Genomic DNA, 16931 nt, shown 5'->3' with positions numbered 1-16931 from the left:
AGAAAGCCAAAGGGTGACAGATGATATAGTTTCCCTTTATTAATTCTTATGCGTTTTTGTGGTAACGGATAACAACAGCATTTTAGGATTCTCTGCTTGACAGAACCCTACTCCTTCCAAACGTAATGGACGAAATGTACAGTCTCATTTCGTTGTTGAACATCACAAACCTTGTCTGGTTCCAATGTAGCCATATTTTGGATTATTTCCATACATAGGTTCTGGCATTTTTAAAGGTCTTCTAACATTAGTGCTTATTTCAATTGCTTTTGTAGTATCAATAGTGTTATCCTTCAAACTGCTGATATAAATTACAATAGATGTATTGATGACCAAATTAACAGATGTCAAGTTTATGAAGAACAATTATATGCTTGTTGATATCAATCTTTCTTTCTACACGTAGGCGGTCAGCAGAGATATCTCTTGTCATCCGCCAAACAATGGAAGCATGCATATTGACTCATCTAATGCCTCGTTCTCAGGTTTGAATTAAATCCCTATGGTATAGCTCAAACTGGCATTTGTTGTTGTCTGTTTTCTGAAGCTTTTCTTTTTCATTGATTTTTTTGTCAGATAGATATATTTGTTCAAGTTCTTCAAGCCGATGGTGGTAACTTGAAACTTCTCTAAACCTCTAGTTAATCATTGGCTTCCTTTTACTTTTTAATTTTATGCAGTTACAAATTTATGCTCCACTCAAACCACCAGCATGGCATGAATCTGCATTCGTTTCTGCTTTGATATACATTTTACAAGAATTACTTTTCACTCTTTCCTAACTTGGCTCAGGAATGAAGCTTTTCAACGTTATTAGATATGTGCACTTATCTACTTGCTAGTTTGTTTTCCCATATCCGTTTGGATGTAGATTTTTTTACTTCTTTCTTTTGGTATAAATGAAAAATAAGCATAAGCGGACTAAATGTGCTTGCAGGAACTAGATCTGCATGCATCAATGCTGCGACTTTAGCCCTGGCAGATGCTGGGATCCCTATGCGTGATATTATCACTTCCTGCAGGGCTGGGTATCTAAATAGCACTCCTCTGCCTTGGTAAATTATTCTTCTTTTTCTTTTTTTAACTTTTTTTCTTTTTATCCCTTTGAACAATGAAATTGGTGTTTGTTGCACATACAGATTTGAACTACGTTGAAGATAGTGCTGGAGGCCCGGATATCACTGTAGGAATCTTGCCTAAGTTAGACAAAGTGACTCGTCTTCAGGTTCTATATGAATCTGGTGTCTCATTCACCTTTTTAGGTTTTTAATTCAAAAGATATGCTAGTTAACATCTTGGGCTTCTTTTCTTTTTCCTGCTTTTGTGGTAATAAAAGTTATTTATATTGCAATATGATTCTGTGTTTCTGTACACAAGCATGTGCCTTTCTTAAATTATATGTGAGCTCTCTCATTGCCTATCTTATCCTTTTTCTCCCTTCACTGTAGCTGAGCCGCTGATTTTTGCAAGACTATTTTCTAGCTGAAGTAATATGTACAATAAACTTTGAACATTGTTTGATTCTCAAAATTGGTCGAGAGGTTCTTTACGACACTGACCACTAGTTAACCTTTTACTCTTAAAAGATTCATTTTTATATTATGTAATAGAGATGGATGCGAAATTAACTGTGGATATCTTCGAAAATGTCATGGGACATGCAATTGAAGGCTGCAAGGCTGTAACAAACTACATAGAGAAGTAAGAACATTTGCCTTCTTTATCTGCCAAGTTCTCCATTTCTGTGAAATTAACTGAAATTTCCCCGTCAATGGTTTGTGTAAACATCTATGCAGTTCCTTCACTGGTTTCAGATAACTTTATCATTTAAAGCATTAATTCCTTTGCTTGGCAGATATTACAAGAGAACACCAAGCAACTGGAGTATCGCCAGGGTCTGTAATTTATAAGTAATGTAAAAAAAAATTCATTGATTCTTAACTCGTGATGCTAAATCTCTATTTCAACTCTTGATATGAACCATTGTGAATTTGGTTTTCTTATTATTATTTCTTTCGTTTTTGTTGGTTATAATTTATTTTCTTAAAATAGATTTTCGGCCTAGCAAATAAGAAGCCTTATCAAGGGCTTTTCAAAACACTTGTTCTTGTATGGAAATTGAGAGCTCAGTCCTACGATTTTCTCATTGCAGTTAGCTCATGCTTGCACTTGGGTTGCCAGGATGGCACAGTCGAGCTTGGTTGTGGACTTGCATTCCTCCTTATCATTAAGCCATGATATGGATGAATGGAATATCCTTTCACCCGCCATTTGGATCTTGTTAACATCCAGGTCTAACTGTCTGATGTAGCATTGTATCTCACTTCAAACTTATAGTTGTGAACCATGGGAAGCAATTCCTTCTTGGACAACCCTTCTGAATATATATACTATTGTTTTTTTTTATGGAACCGTTGTGGATTTTTTCTGTATCAGTAAAGACTTTGTATAGATATTATTATTATGTAAAGCTTTAAGCAACTCCTTTATTAGTTGAAAAAGCTCTGATGAATTTTCTCTTGTAAATTTTGACTAATAATTTTTATAAAAAATTGTAGCCGCTAGCAACAACAATTAGAGTGGCGGGAGGCGTGGTGGCTTTGATACGAGTGGCTTCCTATCTCTGAACAAACATTTTTCCCGTGTTTGCTTTTCCCTTGTTCTAGCATCTGTCAATTTTGCACTGAGCTGTCTCATTTTGTCTGTCATATTCGTGACCAACTCACTTTAGATAAAACATTCATGTAATCAAATCAAAAGGAGGAATGAACACAAAACAGAGCCCACTATCTCAGATTCTCAGTTGTCTTTACACCCATACAACAATTATATGTCATATCAACTAAATCTCAGTGGACATGTGATAATTTTATGTCCTGAAAGTTCAGTTTAAAATTTATACCATTAATTTTCATTTTAACAAAATTTTGACTTCAGTATCAGCATGGAAATCAACAAAGATGAAATTTCTCGTCATGAAACAGATTTTCTCTTTTTTTTTTTTATGTCAACCGTCAAAAAGTTGCGGCCATTCTTTAAAAAAATAAAAGTAGGCTTACTGTTACATGAATTCTCATCTTCTTGGCATGAGAATTTAGAGTTCCAACAAGTCCAACCTACGAGTGGAGCTACTAAAGCATCATAAAATGTAGCGGTACATGTTCTGAAACCATTTCCATCAAAATCCACCGCTCTTTAGATCAAAATGTTCGCTACAGAAAGTTGATGGTACAACTGAGAGTTCCAACCGCCCTGTCCATTCCTCACCTGGTTTCAAGGTTACAGGCTTCTCGATTGCTGCTCCATCAACACATAACATCTGCTTGTATTCATCATCCCCAAAATCTACCATTGATTTCGATTTCTTCTCCCATGGATTCCATACCACTGTAGATAAAAGAAAAGGATTGTAAACAAACAAAAATTAAAGATGAAAAATTACTTATACATGCAGTATACATTTATGCAGTCAAGTGGCTTTCATATTAAGCATTCATACCCTAAACATCCCTTTACAAGATATTTCTCACAAGTACTTGAGCAAGCTTACCAACATCAGGTAGTCCCTCCTTTCTGATAACATATGTTCGTTTCCTTTCATGATCGAGTACAGCAACTACGTTTGGGGTACTGAGATAAGCTCGTTCCACCTGTGGGTTAGACCATTTAAATTGTTATTCTTTTAGCTAAAATTAATGCTAAAAAGAAATCTTGTGTTGCAGCAGTCTTGCAAGACAAATGACTTCAAGCGTAATAGATTGATGTTATTTTGAGGCCAACATGAACAAAAATGTCCTACTGCCAGAGTTGCCATCTCAAAATTATTTTTCCTAAACCAATGATGAAGTTGCCTCTTTTTCATGAGACCACAAACACATTGGGACACTTCAAAGGAATAGTAAAGTAAAACTCATGTACCTCTGATTCAAAAGTTATAGCATCTCCTTGCTCTGTAAAACGTTGTTTATGGCAAAGGTTGTCTAGGTAGTCAAGCGTCTCCAGGCCTTCTATCCTCACTTCACTGTGGACACCATTCATATTCGTGTCAAATCCAGAAAGAAGATCCAGACTATTCATCGCGACCAAAAAAAAAAGCTGATAGATCCTCTGAGCAGTACAAAATTTTCATTTTGAACAAATCTTAATAAGTTCTGAACCAAGATTCTTTCTTGATTCTACCTCAACATTTATGGTTTGAGCAAGGCATAAGGGCTTATCCAAGCAAAATTTTGTTCATCTCAGTATAAATACTCAATATTTAAAATACTCAATACTGCTTCTACATCATAGCTGGGTGTTTAACATCGTGCAATGTCAAACTGTTTATTAATATGATATCAAATGGGAAACTTTTAAATTTAGGCAAATAATACTCTGTACCTTATGTCAGAAACTGACAAATATGTATGATACGCAAAAGAGAACCTAAATGTCTTCCCATTGACATTCCTAACTCGTGATATTAATGTCAGACTTCCATCTGCTGCAAGCGACACTCTCAAGCGAAACTCAAAACTGAGAGGGGAAAAGAAAAGTCTGTTAGCGACATATATATAGACAACAAGTTTTATTACAAAGGTCACAGCAATTGATGCAGTAGTCAGAAACTTGCAATCTATGATTTCGTTGATAAGAGTTTGGCATGCTTCTCAGCTTCAATTGTGGAAATGAAAATGCGTTCATGCATGCTAGCAAAACTAAATACTTCCTTCATATTGAGAGGATTATTTATAGTTGATATTAGGCTTGAACAATTTGCTCATCTAAATTTAATTTCTACTAAGTAGAATACAGTGTGTTGTTTCAACCTGTAAGTACCATCCTCTTAAAACCAACAAAAGAGGTAATGCAAGCTTCCAAGTGCATACCTCTGGGGCCAGCACTTGAGATCTTCTTCAGATGGTTTAAGCAATAGGTCAATGAAGGATTTGCCATGGGAATCATTTGGATTGAGAGGTGGAGGATTTTCCTCAATTGTCCAGATCTTGTTCCTTGCAAATCCATGTTGCTCGAGTGACCCACAGTTACCAAACTTAACAAGCATTGAAGAAATCCATAAGTAACTATAGATAAGATTCCATATAACTACATTTACAAAATGACAGAAAAATGACTACCTGTGGGAAACAAATAGGGATTCCCCCTCTCACTGCTTTTGGGGGCTTAAAAATTGCCTAAAATTCATGATAAAGAAAATGAATCAGTGTTCCATTTCTAGCATGATAAATTGGTTTTAACTTATAAAATCTATAGCCATAGATCGAGGCTACCTATTTGATAACTTATATAGAAATTAAACATCCTCTAAGAGATCATATGAATTAACAAAGCCCCGAAATGCTAGATAAACCTTCAGCCCTATTAGCAATTAAGTTAAAAATGATAATTTTTTCTTTGGATATGCACTGTAGCCAAAAACTCGATTACACATTTAGCTAAAAAACAAAGCAATATACAATATATAGTGTAAAAAAAAGACTACCTTACTACTAGTAAACAGAAGTTCTTCCCCTTGCTCATTCCTCCATGAAGTGACCTGTCCTCCATGTAAGCTAACCTATAACATTAAAAGACAATTAACACAAAATTATCCTTGTTTCCTTCAATTATTCTGTAATTACCAATAATACACATATGAAAAGACAACACCATTCAGTTATCTGATATAGTTGTCATGGACCAATTTATATTTGACTTTCATTTTTTCAACAAAAGCAACAAGAAAAAGACGGAAATAACAAATCTGAATCTCACTATTGCTGAAGCCCCTCGAGGGTTCCGAAGCACAACCTTGTCAGTCCCATTCCAATCCTTTATAACCTCAGTTGCCGCCCTGTAATCCCATACTGCTGCAGAATGCCCCATTTTGGAAACCAAAACCAAAATTTCCCCCCCAAAATAAAACCTCTGAAGACTTCTGGAATTTAACAAACAGTTCTCTAGAATTTTTTGAAACACTGAAATGCCGACAACAATGAGTGCAAAGAGACACTAGTCTAGTCAGACTGAGAAGTTCATTAACTTGTGACAAACCACTGATCTCATGACAATCATGTCTCAGATCTAAGGACCCTTAATTTGCCCAAACTACTGCTACTAAAAGCATGCCTTTGAAACCCTAAAGACCAGAGACAGAAACACAAAAAGGTAGAACATCAGGCAACTTTATACACCTACACCTAACACCCCAGATTCATAAAGAAATCATGAGAAAAATTTGTCATTTCCACAGCAGAAGAAGACAATCTGAATGAGTTCCAATAAAGGATAAAAACATAAATGTATATACTCAAAAACTTGAGTTCTAGAAACTTTTACATCAAATTTCAATCTTTTTTCACAAAAAGAATAAAACCCAATCCTTTAACAAAGGATTTAAGTCTCCAAAAGTCATCAAAGGATGAAATTGATATGAATAAGAAGAAATTATCTGACTATAAAGTATATTTTTGTATAGATAACTTTCAAATTCGAACAGAACCTATTTGAGGAGATTAGAAACTATGGAATAAATAAGCCTTACAAAAGTAGAAGAATCTAATCTAAAAGTATGTGTTAAACAGCAAAGATGAAATCTAAGGATTAAAGCCGCGTACATTTTGCATGGAAAGAATAGAAACATTAAAATAAGAGGCAACCCCCTTCCTAGAAGCAACTCTCATTTTCTGATTGATTTTAATACGACTAAAAACTAAAATTTGAATGAACAAAAAGCCAAATACTGGAACATTGATTAAGAGGCAAGGTAATGAAATATATATATATATACTGTGTAGAAAAGGAGACGGGGGTGCTGTTGCAAGGATCTAGGACATTGAGATACGAGAAGTACATGTCCTTTGTACAAGGGTCAAGACTATAAGATTTGAAAATGAAAAATTTTCGGATTACAATTCAATTTTAATTTTTTATCTTACCGTATGTTACCTAGGAGAGAGAAGAGAAAGAGCCATCCATTAAAGTTTAGACATCATTACCTTAACAAACAAAGACTTTGCCTTTGTTTTTTAGTCAAAATCAAAAATCAGGTTAAGCTTTGCATAGTTGCATGACATTAATTTGTCTAAAAAAAAAAATTATACCCATTTTATATTTATAATGAGTATAAATTTTGATAAAGACACTTTTGAACATTTTAGAAATTTGTAGAATGAAGTCAATAAAGTTTCAAATCAAAAAAAAAAAAAAAACTTTTTTGTTAAAAATAAAATAAAATAACTTTTTTGTCACATGATTAATTTTATGAAAACGTAATTTTGAAATGCACAAAGACAAACACTCAAATACTACTATATGCTTTCATCTATTTCAATTCATGCACTTTATAATTCCAGAAAATGCCACTTGCCATTTCCGTTGGAATCCAAGAATTCATAGGCAATAATTATTTGCATCCTCTATCTCCATCACTTGATGATGAATTATATTATAATAATATTCCCATAATTAAATTACACTCGAAATTTCATAACCCTTGTTATATACTGACATATTTATGTTTTCCTAAGTAGTTGAAATATTACTTCAATGATTTTTACTTTGGGGTAGAAGGATGGAAACAATAAAAAAGCATATTAAGAAAAAAAAAAAAAAAAGGGTGAATAAAGAGCTGGGAATCACGTTTGAGGACAAAAGCTGGCAGTGTTTGAGGGATCAAGGTTTAGATTATGTGGGCAGGCTTCAGCCTTGGTCTTTGTTTGTGACCCCACGGCCCACGTGCCTCCTCCATCTCTCATCATGTGCATTTTTCATTATTTATTTTTTATTGTTTTAAGAAGCACTTCACTCACGCACAAATTCATATAAATTAAAAAAGTTTTATTTAAGGTAAGGGTGATAGAATTCATCTAGTTCGGTTTGATTTGATATATCAACTTTTAATTTTAATTTTTTATTTTTTATATATTATTTTAATATAAAATTTTAATATAAAATAATTATTTTTATTTTATAAAAATTTAAAATATATATAAGAATTAAGAAAAATATATGCTTTGGTTTAGTGTTTTTTTTTTATTTTTTACATTTTAATTTAAATTTTGATTCAAATTTAATATATACATTTAATATTTAAATTTGATCTAAATCGAATTAAAAAAATCAATCAAAACTAAACCAAACACTATAATTTTAAATTGAATTTTGAATTTCTAGATTTTTTTTTTTCACCCCTTATTTAAAGTCTCTACATGTTAACTTGTTAAAAAAATTATTGAGAGTTTAATCTTTTGATATAAAATCAACGATATTTTTTGCCAGAAACAAAGTCAACAATTGAGCAATTCTTAGTTATCATGCAATTAGACATAAAAATAAAATTAAAAAAAGGTAGTAAATTTTGACTTAACCATAAGAAATTTCATTTGACTTAATGATAAAAAAATTCTTAAAATTTTGAGATCTTAAATTAAAATCACATTATGTGTGATTTTAATTATTTAATTATATTATTATTTATTAGTTAATTATTAAATTATTAGAATTTAATTGTGAAGCCAAACTGGATGAGCTTCATTTCATTGCCCTCATCAAATTAGAGCAATTACTTTAGAAATTAATTTGGCATTGATTAGTCATTTGGGCCACAGGAACGAATGTCCAAATTCACACGTGAAACACAGCAAAACAGATATAGGAGTGGCATTTTCTCATTTCACACATCACATACAGTAAGTCTACTACACCGCTGCCAATACATTACCTAAACTGAATTAATTAACTAAACTAAATCGCACAATCATTAGAGATTACATTACATATTGAAGGTTTCAAAAGACCCTTTCCTAAACTGAAACTCCAATTTCTCGTTAATGTACATCAGGGCTTTCTCATCACTCTGATTTTCAAATAAAAATACATCAGTTCTGCCATGAGAGAGAGAGCTAACTTACAAGTGAAAATAGCTGTCCAAAACACAAACTATTTCATCCCTCTGCTAACTGTTAGCAGTAGTTTTGAGCTTCTAATTATGCCAAAGCTACGTGATTTCCTCCGATTAAATGTCAAAAATAACTCCGGTATAACTTTTCTCCTTATTCAGCCGGCAGCCACGGCATCGGCTCTAGGACTCGCATCCAAGAGTTGATGCAGCTTGGCACCGGAGTTTGACTTTTTCTCATACATTTCACCCTCTTTATCTTCTTTCTTGTTCATAATAATTTCCTGTGCTTGTCCCAGTTGAGCATTTTTCAGTCCCTCCTGTATTACAAAAGACTTCACAAGTCAGTACATGACGCATGGAGTTAAGAATCAGGCATGTAGCAAATCAAAATTGACAAAAGTTGCGGAAAATAAATTTCAAAAAAAATGCTAAAAGTGCCTACCACTAATGTAGCATTTTCTAGCCTTAGTTTCTCTGATTTTTCAGCTAGTTGATTTATTTCAGATCGGAGTGTTGCATTCTCTGAAGTTAAGGATTCAACTTTCCGGGCTAGGTCTTCTGTCTCAGCCTACAAAAGTAAATACAGCATTAGTTTCAGATCATTCATTGTTATACTTCATATGTGGTAAAATCTAAAAGGGCTCGTAGGAAGAATTATAGGTTTTAAGCATACTAGAAACAAGATGTGTTTTTTGTACCTGCTTCCTCAACCTTGACCTTCTAGCAGATTCTCTATTAGATTGTTTCCTCCTCTCCCGTTTCAGCTCCCGTTCATTCTGGTTAAATTTGATTTTAAGTTAGAAACAGCTTAAGATAGCACAACCCACCCCCTGACCTCAGAGTAGAAAACACTGAAATGTGCATTAACTACCATTGTAATCAAAAGCATTGACTCCTTAAGAAAGCAGCAAAAAGAAATTCAAATAATAGGCAAGCTATAAAGCATAGCTTAGAAAAACAGGATAGAAAGAATGGTAGATATAGAAGAATTTCTTTCACAAATACCTGCAACCAGACTTCAGAAGGCATTACTCCACAAGGTACAACCATAGGACTGGACTTAGCATTCATGGTAGGAGGGTTCCTAAGCTCCAAAGCTGTGGTCATGCCAGCAACTGAATTAGACTTTGCCTCATGTTTCCCATCTCCACCTGCTAACAAAGAGACCATAAATCAATAAACCGAAACCTTTCACACAAGAAAGTGGGACCAAGTGTTCAATCATTTATTTCTCATTCTTTCATTTTCTAACACAAGTTTGTTCCTTTCAGAAATCACAAAAAACTTGTGCATATCAAGTTCATGAACCTTAAGTACTGCACATAGAAGTTCCAGAGGTGTGCCTGCAGATCTTTAATGGGGTTTCCTCATACTAGGGAAAATTTGATAGTGTTCCTAAATAGTTTGAAACAAATAGATGTCACCATTTCCACACAAGAGGAGGATACTGTGAATTGGCTATCCAACATGATCAATTATAGATAGCGTTTTCCTCTAAAAACAAGACATAGAAGACATAATAAAATCTGGGTTAGAAAAACAGCATCTTTGTTCCATTTAAACAGACCCACATCTTTTTGAATCAATCTGGCTTTGAAACATCATTCATCGGGCACAGTTCCTGAAAGTGAATCAAACACCATGATTACAGAGGCTAACATACACACCAGAAAAACGGGGTGTTTCTATCCCTCTTGTTGGTTATATTTCTTAGATAACCAAAGTTCTCATCAATAATAAGAATTAATAATGTTCACACATTAGAGGAACTATGCAATCACAAGATATCTCAGATTTAACAACCACCCACGACCACTCAGAAGCCTGACTAAAACATTGTGCTTCCAGGTCAAATCTATTATTCATATAGAATATAGTTGGTGAAGAATGGAGTCATACCAATGGCTGGTGTTCCCTCCCTGCTTCTTTTCTGTCCAGTTTGATCCGTCTGACCAAAGATGCGCATAACAAAAATGAGCTTTAGGATTTTGTCCTTAATCATCGTTTATGACATTACTCAAATAAAATAACTTAAAGAAAAACAAAAAGATGTCGGAAACAGATTCCACGGATAGGAAGGAGATCTCACCCCCGTTGTATTCCCATCACTACCATCAGAGGAACCTTCAGTCTCCGCCACACTGTCCACATGATCACAAAATTAGCCTAGCCACGGGGAGCGAACCAGGAAAAAATACTAGGTTGTGCAATCTCCTACAACTAGGTTGCTAAGGCATAGCTTTGATTTCCGAAATAATACTAGTTTGTCCTAAAAAGATTAACAAACCTCTGGGACAGTCTAGGTTCAGCCCCACCCTCAGAATTCTCAGCAGAGCCATTGCCTATTGACATTGCAAGGCCATCAAATCCTTTCAGCTTCTTCATTAAACCTCGTTCTGTATTTCCTGAGGACTTTGTAGGTGTTTCCGCAGGGTTCGCAGCCTGCATTACAATGCTCTGGTTATATTCAATACCACCTTAAAGCATAAAGAAAAGACTGACAACTTTCCAGCTAACTCATTGAAGCAGGTTATGTGCATCGCACCAACAATTAACATGGATAAAATTGGAACGGTTTGATAAGAGTCATTCAACAAAGCTTCACTTACTGCAGGTGATGATGGAACACCATGACCATGTGATCCTTGGATTTCAGGATCAAACAGATGAAAAATGCATTAGGGTATAATATGATACAATAAAAGCAGAGTTCTGGGTGTTATTTAGCACTCAATTCATATCCTGAGCGGGAAAGGAAAGTTTTTTTTTTTTTTGTTGTCTAGTTGTACTGATAAGGAATCCACCAAGTATTATCTAGTTGGTAAACCATAAAAAATACCACTGTCTAAACATAGGGCAGTCAGAAACCAGAGGATTGTACAACAGGACATGTACTATACATACTCAAGCATCATAAACTTCAAAAAACTAGTACTCATATCCAAAAATGCAAAGCAAACTTCTAGATAATTTTTAAAAATAATAATAATACTCCAGTTAAAAGATAGTAACAAAGTAAACTTACCAGAGGAACTGCAGGATGCGCATAAACTCCCCCATGCGAGTAGATTGTTGCATAAGGTGCCCCATAAGGTGGCATCATAGGCTGGTAGAGTTTAAAATTAGTACATTCAATAATTATTTACAGCGTAATTCAATGAAAAACTTAAATAAAATTCAATGCCCTGGAGCTATGGACGGTACCTGCGGTGGACCCCACATATAGGGGGGAGGAGCATGGCCAGATGCCACAGCTGAATTATAATATGGTGGCATAGTGACTCGAGGACTATAATATGCCTAAGTATGTAACAAAGAACCATAAAATACCCATTAGAAATTTCATTAAAAAAAATGGATTGTGAAATTTTAGTTGAATAAATGCCTTAACAACTGCAGAGGGAAAGAAGGAACTAAGTGCATGCATAAAGTAGATGACCTGCATGGCTGCCCAATCGGGATAGACATGAACATTGGTCTGATCCTGTGAATAGAAAAGGATTGACCAATACTCAGATATGAGCTTCAAAAATTAATCTCCATAGAGAGATTAAGCAAATTCTACCACAACTACCTTAAAGATCTTTTCCCTAAAACAAATTAAATAATCATATATAGGATAGTAATTGTTCTTTTCTAGCACAAAAAGCTTCAGCTTATTTCTAGTTTCAACAGTTAAACATGCATAATCTTTTAGCTTACCGTTGGCGCTGGTGAAGATGATTTGTCAGACTTACTGGACTTTCCTTCATCGTTGTTTCCCATGGTCAAACACCAAGTTGGTCGCCTCTCTGTCAACTGCAATCAAGGAGAGAAACATGAAGTGGTGCTTGACAGCAAATTTCTTGATAGCAATAGGAATAGTTCAGAAAAAATCATACAAAGAAATTGGCACTGAATTGCAATTAGATCCAATCATTTTGATTTAATGATGGAATTGCTATAAGAGTACGAAGATACCATCACTCTACTTCTCTATCACTCTTTATGTAAAAGAGAGGCCGATGGTTTGACTTGGTGAAGGCCAATGACCCCAAGTTGGATTGCAGTCACAACCCATATGCTGTTACTCTATGCTCAAAAAGAACTACATCAAATTAATGAAAATTAAATTTGTAATCCTTGAACCGACTTGATGCATGTCAACACCTTCCTCTAGAAACAGACATGATTTTCAGATTTCTACTTCCTCATTTTTCACCCAAAAAAAAAATCTTTAAATTTATAACCTTGCCCGTCCATGAACAAGAACAAAAAGAAGGGAAAGAGAGAGTAATGGAGAAAGAAACAACGATGCATAGCCCGGAAAATTTTAAAACAAAAATATGAACAGAGGAGGGTATAACTGTCTTTCAAGTACCCACACCCATAAGTAAAAAACAACAATAAAATACAAAATATATCTCACCTGGATTAATCCGTTACATGAAGGACAAAAATACCCTTGAAACTACAGTCGAAGATTTCTGCAGTTTTTCTATTCGTAACAACTTTTAAAGTTTTGTGCTACTAGTTTCCGTTTTCAGATGAATCCACAACTTTTTTTTTTAGAGAAAAGCATCTTTTGGTTAGTGCTGTTTTGATTTTCACCGTTTAATTTCCTCATATCCATGACTTTGCCTCCTTATTCCCTTTAAAACTTATTCTAAATCTTTTTCTCTCTCTCGCTCTCTCCGTATTCCTCTTCTTCAAAAGAAGACTTCATGAAATTCAGCCAAAATAGTCATGCAAATTCAAAGTTTCTAATCAGAAATTATCACGAATTCACATAGATCCAGGGAAAAATAAACCCAAGAAATTACTAAAACGACCAGAAGAAAAACAGTTTTTTTTTTTTAAATCCTACAAATTCCGTTATATTTTGAATAAAGTTAAGTTGAGTAAAGAGCTCCATAGATTTTATTTTCAGAACAATCAAAACTTGATCGTTATATCTTCAAATTGAATTCACTTCCTTACATTACCTCACCAAATAAAAACCGCCAAAATTAAATTTGACTTTAAAAAATAATATAATTTCCCGAAAGTTCATCAGATTTCTAAACAACCAAATAAAACCTTACGCATTAATCCACTAACCCAATAATAAAGAAAATTTAAAACAAATATAAAAACTATAACCGTAACTTTGATTTCAACATACCTTGAAAATCTGAAATCCAAAAATCTTCCTTCCCTTATCAGCGAGACAATGATTTACAGCATAAATTAGAGTATCTTCAATTGGGAGAAAAAGGCGGGCGTAGACGAGAAATTCTAAAACAAAATAGTCAAAAAGACTGCATTATCTTTACTCAAAAACAAAGAGAAAAAAAAAAAAGTTAAGAAGAGAGGAGAGAGATGGGGGAGGCATGGAGGCTGTGGAAGAAGAAGAAGAAGAAGAAAGGGAGTGCCAAGGCACATCCACGTCACCAAACACGTGTCGTAGAAAAAAGTATGTGTATAAATACAGCGTATATACGGGGGGCAAAATTGGTTGTTGAGTTGGCCCATCGAGATTCGCGCTAGCCATTTATTTATTCCAACGTCACATATGCCGTACACGTGTTAGTTATTTAGTCGATCTACGCTTCCGATGTAAGGGGTCCAACCTATTTCATCCGGCATGTGGGCTTACGTGGTCATGTTTTATTAATTTAAATTAATAAAAAACGAATTTGGATATTTAATTGTCAGAGATTTAACCAGAATAAAAAGGTCCTTTGGAATCCACCACTGGCCACTTGTGGACGACCTAATTGGAGTCTTTCTTAACCCATGCTTTTGCCACGTAAGAATTGTTTCCTTGATATTCTCTTTTTCAAAACATAAGATAATGAATAGAATAAATTAATAATTATGTTATATTTTATTTATATTTTTTTAGCATAGGATAATTTAATTTTTTTAAATTTATAGAATTAAACTTACAAATTTTATTATACTTTTAAAATTATATTAATAATTTAAATTATATAAATTTTGAGAAAATATATTTTTTCAATTAATAAATTATCTTATCATAACTATTACATATATTAAATATAATTATTTAATTTAATTGTATTCATAATATTATTTTATCTTATTTTTATGTATTAAACACATAATTAATGTATAACTTATTTGGATTAGCAATAAAATTGAAAATAATAATGATGATAGGATTAAATATTGTTAGAATAAGATTAAAATTAGTGACGAAATTTATATTTAAATGCAAACGTAATAATATTAATAAATAAATTTGCATCTCATCAATAATAATGTCATTAATTTCATTTTAGTATTGATCATATTGATCAATATATTTCAATTATATTAAAATATGATACATTTAATATGTGACTTTTGTACTAGACTTTGTATTGGGCAATATTTATTGTTTTCATTGGTTTTGACTAATTTTTGTGAAATTTGATAAATTAGCTTGTTTCGATTAGTATGTGAATGTAACACATATTTTATTATTTTAAACTTATATTTTATTGTTATACTATTTTTAACTTAATAAAAATTAAATTAATTGATGAAATAATCCTTAAAAGTTAGGTTTTTCTATTTTTTACTATAACTTTTTTTTTTTATATTTTATTTTTTCCAACCAAAACTTATAAGTATTTCAATTTTTTTTAAGAAAGTAACTCTATTCCCTCTCAAAAGTTTAATAATCATAAAGTCAATATTATTTTTTTATCTCTTTATTTTTATCTGAATATTTATATGAAAAAATAAAATTAATCATTTAAATAATATTTGGTAAAATTAAGTGTTTAATAATCATAAAGTCAATATTATTTTTTTATCTCTTTATTTTTATCTGAATATTTATATGAAAAAATAAAATTAATCATTTAAATAATATTTGGTAAAATTAAGTGTTTAAAAATATTATGATAAATTGATAATATTAATTTTTATACTCTTAAACTTATTTTGTTGGTTTTTAAATATATTGCATATTTATTTTGTAGATTATTAGTAGTATTATTATGTACAAAATTATGTATATTTATAAATATATTTTTATTAAACTAAAAAATATGAAATAATATACCGAAATAACTAGTATGGACATATACAATTTAAAAAACAAAAATATTGTTTGGTACAGTATTAACAACATTGGATAATAACATTACTCTTAAAGTATATTAATAAATTATTTTATATATTTTTAATATTATTTATAATATTTAAATGCTTAAATTTTATTTAATCAAAATATGAATAAATATTATTTATCATATTACAATAATATTAAATTATTCATTATAAATAAAATTTTTTATTATATTAAATCAATAAAACAAAAATCAAGATAAAAAAAATAAAAATAAAGATAACACATGAAAACTATTATAATTTTAAGAACATGGTTGATTATCGGATTATGTTATTCTTTTTAAGAGTCTAATTTTTTATAACATGATTTCTACGTTTGGTTTACGAAATGTAATTCTCTTAAATTTTTTAAAATTAGCAACATTGTCTATAAGGGATAAACTTATTTAGAATAAAAAATTCTCACTTGTTAATTTTTTTAGATTTATAGCATAATATAAAATTTATTTCACTTTTATCCTTAATAATTGATATTTAACATCAATTATATATTTCAATATCATATAAATTACACATAAACTAAAGCTCACATATCACTTTGACATTTAGCATCGTGGATAAAAAAAATGCCATTTTATAGAAATAGAAATTAGCTCAGTTATTTTAGTTTTATTTTTAATTAAGTTTTTTATAATTAATTTGATTTTAGTTAATAAAATATAAAATCAAATTTATTAATGTATGTATATTATGTTAATAATATTATAATTATTTGAATGAAACAAAATTTACAATAAAATATTTATTTTTAATTGATAAAAATTTTGTATTATGTATGTTATGTGTATTATTAACATATGTATATCATGTTAATAGCTTTATAGATGTTAAATTATTTATTTATTTATTTAACATATAAGTTGTTAAATATATAAAATAAATATGCGATACTTTGCATGTTAAATAAATATGGAACACCACTTTTCATGTTTAATTAATTATTTAT

At 31.8% G+C, this 16931-nt stretch overlaps 2 protein-coding genes across 15 annotated transcripts; both read right to left on the bottom strand.

Moving 5' to 3' along the window:
- Positions 1-2966: 2966 nt before the first annotated feature.
- LOC111313326 (putative glucose-6-phosphate 1-epimerase) lies at positions 2967-6832 on the bottom strand. The gene is made up of 8 exons (XM_089752564.1): positions 5755-6832; positions 5483-5557; positions 5118-5174; positions 4869-5032; positions 4381-4515; positions 3919-4021; positions 3551-3650; positions 2967-3387 (listed from the first exon to the last, which is right to left on the bottom strand). The coding sequence occupies exons 1-8, from the start codon at positions 5863-5865 to the stop codon at positions 3179-3181; spliced, it is 954 nt and encodes a 317-aa protein (XP_089608690.1). The 5' UTR covers positions 5866-6832; the 3' UTR covers positions 2967-3178.
- A 1796-nt stretch (positions 6833-8628) lies between these two features.
- Positions 8629-14293, bottom strand: GBF3 (G-box binding factor 3). Of its 14 annotated transcripts, none has more exons than XM_022914794.2 (13): positions 14025-14227; positions 12842-12968; positions 12584-12679; positions 12321-12365; positions 12086-12181; positions 11907-11987; positions 11169-11323; positions 10971-11022; positions 10781-10829; positions 9887-10032; positions 9580-9657; positions 9324-9449; positions 8629-9198 (listed from the first exon to the last, which is right to left on the bottom strand). In XM_022914794.2, the coding sequence occupies exons 2-13, from the start codon at positions 12842-12844 to the stop codon at positions 9037-9039; spliced, it is 1089 nt and encodes a 362-aa protein (XP_022770529.1). In that variant the 5' UTR covers positions 12845-12968; positions 14025-14227; the 3' UTR covers positions 8629-9036. The 14 variants fall into 14 exon arrangements, with proteins under 14 accessions (XP_022770529.1, XP_089608502.1, XP_022770530.1 ...); XM_089752376.1 differs by having other exon boundaries at positions 9887-10035; positions 12842-12952; positions 14025-14218; XM_022914795.2 differs by lacking the exon at positions 12842-12968 and having other exon boundaries at positions 9887-10035; positions 14025-14293.
- Between the last annotated feature and the right edge of the window lie 2638 nt (positions 14294-16931).

The sequence above is a fragment of the Durio zibethinus genome, chromosome 23 (genome assembly GCF_047325235.1).
Source record: "Durio zibethinus cultivar Kanyao isolate XHJ-2024 chromosome 23, ASM4732523v1, whole genome shotgun sequence".
NCBI classification, from domain to species: Eukaryota; Viridiplantae; Streptophyta; class Magnoliopsida; order Malvales; family Malvaceae; genus Durio; species Durio zibethinus.
Note: the sequence above shows the minus strand (reverse complement) of the source record. Positions and strands in the feature narration are given on the sequence as shown.